This window comes from Pholis gunnellus, assembly GCF_910591455.1.
Source record: "Pholis gunnellus genome assembly, chromosome: 9".
In the NCBI taxonomy this organism is placed as follows: Eukaryota; Metazoa; Chordata; class Actinopteri; order Perciformes; family Pholidae; genus Pholis; species Pholis gunnellus.
Window position 1 is genome coordinate 4,681,115 of NC_136535.1, and position 10,161 is coordinate 4,691,275.

General features: G+C 44.3%; 1 protein-coding gene across 1 annotated transcript; it reads left to right on the forward strand.

Annotated features, from left to right (window-relative positions):
* Nucleotides 1–565: 565 nt before the first annotated feature.
* LOC306701311 (mRNA decay activator protein ZFP36L1) lies at nt 566–2,576 on the forward strand (the record flags this gene model as incomplete). The annotated part of the gene is made up of 2 exons (XM_079166585.1): nt 566–619; nt 1,335–2,576. The coding sequence occupies 2 exons, from the start codon at nt 566–568 to the stop codon at nt 2,574–2,576; spliced, it is 1,296 nt and encodes a 431-aa protein (XP_079022711.1).
* Between the last annotated feature and the right edge of the window lie 7,585 nt (nt 2,577–10,161).

Below are 10,161 nucleotides of genomic sequence, written 5' to 3' on the forward strand. Positions count from 1 at the left end.
CATTATCTCCTTAGCTGTATCGATCCCAAACAAAGTGAGGGGACGGCCGGTTAAAAAAAAAAGAAGAATGCATCTTTAAGGATTTGGTAATGAATGGGTAGAAAAGTGGCTTCATTCAACTCCCTCCTCTTCTTTCTGTGCCCACCCTGCCCCCCAGCACACCATTACAATACAGGACCCCATCCCCCCCAGCACACACACATTAACACACACTCCCTGCCCTGCCCCCTGAGGAACACAGGCAAGGGGGTGGGTGTGTACTGGTGGGTTTCCCCAACTATTTAAGCGGATTCCAACAGATGGCCGAGGAACTTTCCTCCGAGGGGGTCACGTTGCTCTCTCTCTCTCCCAACTCCCTGTCTCCTTCTCAACGGACCTGACTACTCCTTCATTTCTCTCCCCTTCCCTTTCGCAAAAGGGGCCAAACTTAGATATCTGAGGTTTCCCCTCTTTTTCTGCCGTCTCCGCTCCCCAAAGACCAGAAACCTTTTGTCTACCCCAGCCTTCCTCCACTGTGGGACCCAACATCCAGCTCCTTCACTTGCCGAGGACGGCGGAGCCAACCATGCCCTCCGACTTTCTAACGCCTTTCCTGGAACTGGATGAGGAGTTCTTCAAGGTGAGAGCAACCAAAGACAATTTCAACCTTTTATACTTAACTGCCAACATCTGATGGCTCTCAATCCTCAAAAATATAATGAAGTGCATAAATTAAGACCTAATTAACTGTTTTTTTTCTGGATGTAACTCATGGCCTCATTATAATAATGCGATCATTCATTCCATTGTTTTCAGTCGGTAAATGTCTTTTTTATTATTTTGATTCAGGGCTTTAAATTATTGCACACATCACAAGAAAATAAGTTGAATTCTTGGATGGGGGATTTGTTTTAATATGATTTTCTAAACAACAAGTTTGAAACCACAAGAAAAGTTTTGTAGTTTCACATATTTATGTTTTTTGGGTTAAAAACTAGCATGTGGTTGTCTTTCATTATCTGTAAAGAACAAACAGCCATAATGTTGGAAACTACAACACAATAAAATGCTAAAAGGGTTTTTGTCTTTGTGCATGTGTGTGCTACTTTGCAATCTAGTTAAGCCCAGATTCAACAAGTTTATCTGTTTAAAATGTTTTATTCCATGAAACTGAAAATGAACCTGTTATGAGGCCTGATTTACTGCAGTCTCAACATTAAAACATAGTCTGGTTGCTTTAGGTGCAGCTTTAAAATCTCCTTTCAGCTCGACTTGGCCTAGCCAGTCTCGCTCCAGTGCTCCAGGAATGTAGAAAGCTCACATCTATTCTTCTCCTCTCTCCTTTTGTGTGACAGAATTTCCGTGGCCTGGAGGCAACAGATGGCTCGTCAACCGGCTCACAGCCGCAACGACAGCAGCACAGTCAGAGAGTCCTGGGCTTCCAGCGTCGCCATTCTCTGTGCCCCGTGACCCTCCCCAACTCCAAGTTCAACAACAGCAGCAGCAGTGGCAGCAGCTCTGAGGTGACCGACGGAGCAGCTGGCTGGGGGCTCAACGTGGCCTCCAGCCAGGGGTGGAGCGGGGAAAGTCAGCTTCCCCGCTCCACGCTCAGCCACATCCCCTTCAGGGTCGATCGCTCGGTCAGCATGATCGAGGGCAACGTCAGCGGCTCGGTAGGCAGAGAGGACCAGATGGCTAACCTGTCCCCAAAACTGCTGCTCCCACCACCGGGCTTCTCACTCAGCAACGCCTCCCTCTCCTCCATCGCCTCCCCCTTGGCCTCCAGACCCCTGGCCCCCTCGCCTCACATCTCCACCCGGTACAAGACCGAACTCTGCCGCACCTACGAGGAGAGCGGGACCTGCAAGTACGGCGCCAAGTGCCAGTTCGCCCACGGCATGGACGAGATGAGAGGCCTCAGCAGGCACCCCAAGTACAAGACGGAGCCGTGCCGCACTTTCCACACGATAGGCTTCTGCCCGTACGGGGCCCGCTGCCACTTCATCCACAACGCCGACGAGATCCTCGACGGCAACGCCGGCGCACCTCCACAGAAGCAGAAGATGAGGCCTCCTCTGCTGCGCCACAGCCTCAGCTTTGCAGGGTTCTCCTCCTCTCTGCAGACTTTCCAACCAGTTGAGGAGTTGCAGCCTTCCTCCATTCGCTTCACCCGGGCCTCCTCCGTCTCCCCCCCTCCGTCCTCCACAGGTAGCCCGGAGCTCCTCTCACCTCTCTTCCCTGAGCCGGGGGCCCTGAAGCATTGCCCCTACCCTTTCTCCGGAATCCCCGACCTGGCTTCGGACGCCGGCGATTTGGCTCTGCGCTTCTACGCAATGAACGATTCTGTCGGCAGCAGGTGTCCCGCCTCCGCTTTCGCCTCCAAAAACCCGAACCTCGCATACCACCTCCCCCAGCAGCTGCCGGTCTCCCTGACCGGCCTGGCCGGCCTCCAGCGCTGCTCGTCGGCGGACTCCCTCTCTGAGGAAGGCTACACCTCCTCCTGCTCCCTCAGCTCTTCCTCCAGCGGCACAGAGTCGCCGAGCTTCGAGGGCCGACGCCTCCCCATCTTCAGCCGGCTGTCTGTCACAGACGAGTAGGGAAGGGTTTTACTGTAGGGCTGGATTTCATCGGGGGGTAGACAGTCTAATTTTTGTATTCAATGTGACAAGGATCTGATGTCGGGTTTTGTGTCCGGTCCAAAAACAAGATAGAAGATACAAGTCATAAAGGGTTAAAACATTAGGTATTCACCTCCTCCCTAAATCTAGCCCGGTAAACGTACCTAACTTTGTGCATATTGCATTCCTCATCCAAGCAGCTGTAGCGCTGCTCAGTGTTTGTCCAGTTTTAGCTGACTTCTTTTTTGTTTTATTGTTATTTTTATGAAGTTGTCTTGTATGCCATTGTTACTGCTGTATACTGTTGTATACCCGTTTTTTAGAGAATACTTTGAGGGTACTTTGAATAGCTCGATATTTTAGCCCATATGCTATTCCTGCTGGGTGGGTAAGTTCTGTGTGAGAACTTTCCTTTACCCTGATTTAAAAAGGATTTTTAAGATGAATGCTGTTTGCTCCTGGTGTGCTATCCACTTTTTTTCTTTTTACTATAGCAATGTTGTTTTTTTAACAGATCTTATTTGTACTCCTTATAGTTTATAGTGACGCCAGCCTGCAGCACTTCTCCAGTCATATCAGGGCTCTCCAAGTGTATGAACCAACCTCTTATAACTGTATGCTGTCACTGATTGATTCATTGATTGGTTGTATTGGTCAGCCATTTTTACTGCCTGGCAAGGATTCAGCTTAACTGCCTTTTAAAAGTGTAGACGACCCACTGACTCTAGTTACCAAAGTTGATGTTAGACTTCCCCCTAACCTGCTAGTACTGTTAACGCCTAGCCTAGTCTTTAACCACGCCAGGTAAAACACAGTGTTCGGATCATAGCTTAACACTTTCATAGATTTATTTATTGCTTTTTTTGTATAATTCGTTGAGTTTGCTTTGTGGTTGTGTTTTATGCATTGTTTTTATAATACCAGAGAAATGATGCTTTACTTATGCATTCATGACATCCATCTGCTTGGTTTGTACGCTATCCAGTAGCTTTAAGAAGGCTCGTGGAGAGGAGGGGGAAAAGGAGGAAGAAAAACATTTTTGGCATTCTATATGTACGTATGTTGCCTTATTGGCTAATAGGCCAAGCAGAAATCAGGACTTGCTGGGTTCTCACACCGAAAGCAGCTCCAAGAGTCGGTCATCTGCAGGGCCCACGTCTGCTGTCGTTGTGAGCATCGAGCGAGTCTACTCTCCTCTCCATGAAGCCTCACACCTCTGACTGTAATAACCTTTTTGTTCAGCGCCGTTATCTAAATACAAAGCAAAACGGTGGGAAAGAGGGCTTCGCCACAGCGACCAATAAAAACGTGTAATGGTCGGCAGCTACGCAGCTATCAAATGAAATGTTAACGCATTGCTGCGTTGTGGTCGTTGTGTGTGTCAAGCCCTGTGCGCTGTCTTCTTGTTAACAGGTGACCTTTGTATATAGTTGATTTTTATCTATCGGAGTTGCCTCGATGACAATGTGTTTGTAGGTCGACCTCTGTTGCACGCTAGCTAGCTAGCTAACTCTCCGAGTGGCAGGTTAAATCAAGCGAGTTCAAATGAAACCAGGCAAGATCGGCATTGCTTGTTTTTCTTCGTGAAGTCAACTCAAAGTCCGGAGACGCTTCTCGTTGCTGTAGCTTATTGTTAGCTTGACCTGGCAGCAAGCCATTTTTTATAACTTTTGTTAACTTAAAGCCTTATTTATTTTTTTGTTTTTCGAAGCGAAACCTATATTGTGATGTTTGATATGTTTTTTTTTTACATAATTTAAGTGCATTTATTGTTTACATTCCATGGGTTATGTTGATATCCTAGCTCTTTATCTTAATATATTGTCCCGTTTTATTTCAAAATAAAAGTCTTTGAAAAGTGAGTGCTCGGCTGTCTTGTATCTCATTGCACCGTTATCTCATTTTGTTGTACGGTGCACAGGAAGTGTGTAGTTATTTGATTAAATCGAAGATGTTTTCAGATATTTTCCTGTAAATTAGGTCATTCTTATCTTGAGTAATTTATAATAACTGAATCAAACTTCAGCAAAATAGCATGCAACACAACTATACAAAAGAATAAAATCCAACACTGACAGTCAGACAGCTCTAATTCTGATCCACATCAACCACACTGTGCTTGTGTTAAGTGGTGTCCTCACATCCCCCTGTCCATGCTGAAGCAGAACATTAGTCCCCCTCTGCTCACTCTCCTCTCTACAATCAAAAGTTCCTTAGCTCTTACATTTTCATTCAGTTTTCTTCAACATCGTGCCGCATGACTCTGAGGGAAATGATCAGAACCCTGACTCAGCAGTGCAGTTAGAGGCAGTTATACTCTCTGTAGAGAAGACTACTGTGGACAGAATCTCTGTATAACATATGAGAGGAGGCAGGAACATCAGAAGTGTAGGTTTCAGAATTAAACTCTTCTCAGAATTCATTGATTTTAGTGGAAACTTAATTCATCTCCTGACTTGCTCAGTTCGCTCTTCTTCTACTCTTTAAGTCCTGCCTGCAATAAATGACTTAAATCGACAGTATTTGTTTAGTTTTTCTGTAAAAAAATAAATGCAAGTGACAGGAGTCAGAGTCCTTGTAAGTGCTAACGTTAGGACATCTTTGTGGTTAACAAGAACGAAACAACACAAATGTTGCTTTTCAGCGGTGTGTTCCCACGAGCATCACTCTAAATTGCTGCCACTGCTTCTCGGGCCTTTACGATCATCTGTGTCTCATTGATGCACAAAAGGGACAAAGATTAATTCTTTCTCTTACTTACGTTCAGGGAATCTCCCAGCCCTCCCCTCTTTGTGTGTGTGTGTGTGTGTGTGTGTATGTGGGAAGAGGAGTGAGTTTTGTTGCAACTCGTCTGAACAGACCAATTTAGAGTGAGTGACACTGAGGAGAATGTTTGGGCAACAGATGCTCGAACAAAGACTTCCAAGCACACAATGGGGCACAGAGATACTTGTGACTGATTTCCATCTATTCACACAAAGTGGAGCAGAAGTTGACGTCCTCCCCTGTGTGCGCGTATGTGTGTGTGTGTGTGTGTGTGTGTGTGTGTGTGTGTGTGTGTGTGTGTGTGTGTGTGTGTGTGTGTAGAAACCTCAATTTTAATGTAGCTGTTGGAGGTGGAGCTAATTTTATCTACTGTTGCAACGTATCCTCATACAACGGTTCATATGAGATCTTACGAAAAGTTTCCCTACAAATGTCCAGCAACACAAACGTGCACCACACAGTCCCCTACAGTGTTTCAGCAATAAAGTACTTGGTTTGGTCTCGGAAAAGAAATAACGAGGGAAGTTATGTGACAAATGAATCTTGACTTGTGGTCCTGGCTCACCATGACATGGATTAAATACAAATTATAACGCATTACTTTTTGATAAACGCCTGACTATTGCAACAAACTGCATTTTATGGACTAATAATGCAGTTTTTTGTCAACTCTTCATCTGCAAAGTAACTGCGGTTTTTAAGTACATATAATGGAGTAAAAAATACAAAAACAATTGTGAGATGAAGTGTAATAAAAATGTAGGTACAAATACCTCAAAATTATACTTAAATCAGACTGGAACCTGCTGTCCCTCCTAAATCACCTAACGGTATTTAAGATACAAAACTAACATCAAACAACAACTAAGTTATTAGGGCCCGAGCACCGACGTAGTCGGAGCGGAGAACCTATTGTTTTTCTAATGTTTATTAGGGCCCGAGCACCGACGTAGTCGGAGCGGAGGACCTATTGTAATCGTAATGTTTATTATTAGGGCCCGAGCACCGACGTAGTTGGAGCGGAGGACCTATTGTAATCGTAATGTTTATTATTATTATTATTAGGGCCCGAGCACCGACGTAGTCGGAGCGGAGGACCTATTGTAATCGTAATGTTTATTATTATTAGGGCCCGAGCACCGACGTAGTCGGAGCGGAGGACCTATTGTAATCGTAATGTAATCGTAAGTAGGGCCCGAGCACCGACGTAGTCGGAGCGGAGGACCTATTGTAATCGTAATGTTTATTATTAGGGCCCGAGCACCGACGTAGTCGGAGCGGAGGACCTATTGTAATCGCTATGTTTATTATTAGGGCCCGAGCACCGACGTAGTCGGAGCGGAGGACCTATTGTAATCGTAATGTTTATTATTAGGGCCCGAGCACCGACGTAGTCGGAGCGGAGGACCTATTGTAATCGTAATGTTTATTAAAATTTAGAATCATAGTAAGAGCGCCACCTATTGGCAACTGGAAGTTGTACGTTTTGTACTTTGACATCCTGCTCCTCACAGATTAATCAGATCCCTCTCAAATGTTGCCAGGAATACCTTAAGACCTTGATCATGCTTCATTGTGAAGATTGTAAAAAGTTGTCGAAGGGCGGCGACGTGGCGGCTCGGCGAATTTTGATCCTTCGCCATGAACGAATAAACTGATGTAACTTGACTCCACATCATCAGATCTTTACCAGATTTCACATATTTGATTAGACTCCAAGCCTGAAGACATCTGCAGGCCAATTTTTAATCATAGTCATAGCGCCACCTACTGGTAACAGTAAGTTAAAGACTTTATACTTTGCCTTGTTTCTCTTAGTAGGTAAATCAGATCAACATCAAACTACTTCCACACAAATATAAGAAGTTCATAATGCCAGTTCATGAAGCTTTTGATGTTTCGTCAAACGCCGTTGCCGTGGCGACGCAGTCTTCGCCGTGAAAAACGAAGGTCATTTTGAGAGGCTAAAAAAGCTCGAAACATAAGCAAACTCTGCACGCAGATTACAAGCCCAAAATGTAGTTATATAATATGCTTTTATTCGTTCAGAGTGGCAAATCGGCTCAATTGCGCCCCCTACAACATTTCGACGAAGCAGCCCTCGCACTACGTTTCACATAGATTTACAAAATGTGGTGGGCACATGTATCACATGTGGACTTAAATAAAAGTCTCTTGGGACAATGCTCTAAACCCAACCGGAAGTCACCCATTTTGAATTCATTTTGAATTTCTAGTGTCGTTTTTGTCATTTCCAGGCGCTGCACTTTAACAAACTCCTCCTAGGGAAATAATCGAATCAACTTTAAAATTGGTCAGTACAATCTAAAGACCTTTGTGATGAAAAGTTACTCAAAGCTTGTTGTTTCGTGAAAAGCTGTTGCCGTGGCGATGCATTCTTCGCCATGAAAAATGAAGGTGTTTTTGAGGGGCTAAAAATGCTCAAAACATAACAAAACTTGTCAAACCCATTTAAAATCATGAATGTAGTTATCTGATGTGACTTTAATGTGTCAGAGTGGCAAGTCGGCTCGATAGCGCCCCCTACAATATTTCACCGATGCAGCCCTCGCAGTACGTCTCACCTAGATGTATACAAATTGGGAAGCAGGTGTATCTCATATAGACTTAAAAAAAGGTCTTAGGGCTCTAAGCTCTAAACCCCAACAGAAGTCAGCCATTTTAAATTTTGTATGAATTTCTAGTGTCGTTTTTTTCCATTTCCAGGTGCTGTACTACGAACTCCTCCTAGGGAATTAATCAGATCAACTTAGAATTTGGTCGGAACTATCTCAAGACCTTAGTGATTAAAAGTTACTAAAAGCTTTAGGTTTCATCAAACGACGTGGATTTGGTGTGGCAGCCATTTTACATGGTTCACCATCATCCATCAAGCTGTTATTAGGGCCCGAGCACCGACGTAGTCGGAGCGGAGGACCTATTGTAATCGTAATGTTTATTAGGGCCCGAGCACCGACGTAGTCGGAGCGGAGGACCTATTGTAATCGTAATGTTTATTATTATTATTCCGATTATTAGGGCCCGAGCACCGACGTAGTCGGAGCGGAGGACCTATTGTTTTTCTAATGTTTATTAGGGCCCGAGCACCGACGTAGTCGGAGCGGAGGACCTATTGTAATCGTAATGTTTATTATTAGGGCCCGAGCACCGACGTAGTCGGAGCGGAGGACCTATTGTAATCGTAATGTTTATTATTATTCTTCTTATTTTTCAGGTTTCCTCGTAAAAAGGAGGTGCTTGGGATACTGGAATGTTTTCGAGATTTGGCACGCAAGCCAGAATTTGTGAAAATTGCAGTCTGATTGGGGTGTCCAGCTGCGTTTTGAAATATTGGCTCGCTAGCGCCCCCTATTGAGTAGCTCCAACATTGGGTTTCACCGAGCTGTATGAAATTTGGTAGGTATGTGGAACGTGATGGGGCGTACAAAAAATCCTCTTGGAATTTTTCACTAAACCAAACAGGAAGTCGGCCATTTTGAAGTATATGACGTTTTTGGACCGTTTCAAGGCATCATACTTTAACGAACTCCTCCTAGAGATTGAACCCGATCGACTTCAGACTTGGTCAGTATGCTCTTGAGACCTTGGCAGTGAAATGTTACTCAAAGATCAAAAAGTTATCGTACTATGTATCCGTGGCGTGGCGTTAAAAAAACACCATTCGCCATGAAAAAGGAAGTTGTTGTAACTCGGCCGTACATTGTCTAATCTGCTCCAAATCTCTCATATGTCATATCATCCTGACTCAGAGCACATCTATATGAAAATTTTGAATCATAGTAAGAGCGCCACCTATTGGCAACTGGAAGTTGTACGTTTTGTACTTTGACATCCTGCTCCTCACAGATTAATCAGATCCCTCTCAAATGTTGCCAGGAAAGCCTTAAGACCTTGATCATGCTTCATTGTGAAGATTGTAAGAAGTTGTCGAAGGGCGGCGACGTGGTGGCTCGGCGAATTTCGATCCTTCGCCATGAACGAATAAACTGATGTAACTCGACTCCACATCATCAGATCTTTACCAGGTTTCACATGTTTGATTAGACTCCAGGCCTGAAGACATCTGCAGGCCAATTTTTAATCATAGTCATAGCGCCACCTACTGGTAACAGTAAGTTAAAGTCTTTATACTTTGCCTTGTTTCTCTTAGTAGGTAAATCAGATCAACATCAAACTACTTCCACACAAATATAAGAAGTTCATAATGCCAGTTCATGAAGCTTTTGATGTTTCGTCAAACGCCGTTGCCGTGGCAACGCATTCTTCGCCGTGAAAAACAAAGCTCATTTTGAGAGGCTAAAAAAGCTCGAAACATAAGCAAACTCTGTACGCAGATTACAATCCCAAAATGTAGTTATATAATACGCTTTTATTCGGTCAGAGTGGCAAATCGGCTCAATAGCGCCCCCTACAACATTTCGCAGAAGCAGCCCTCGCACTACGTTTCACATAGATTTACAAAATTTGGTGGGCACATGTATCACATGTGGACTTAAATAAAAGTCTCTTGGGACCATGCTCTAAACCCAACCGGAAGTCACCCATTTTCAATTTATTTTGAATTTCTAGTGTCGTTTTTGTCATTTCCAGGCGCTGCACTTTAACGAACTCCTCCTAGGGAAATAATCGAATCAACTTCAAAATTGGTCAGTACAATCTAAAGACCTTTGTGATGAAAAGTTACTCAAAGCTTGTTGTTTCGTGAAAAGCTGTTGCCGTAGCGACGCATTCTTCGCCATGAAAAATGAAGGTGTTTTTGAGTGGCTAAAAATGCTCA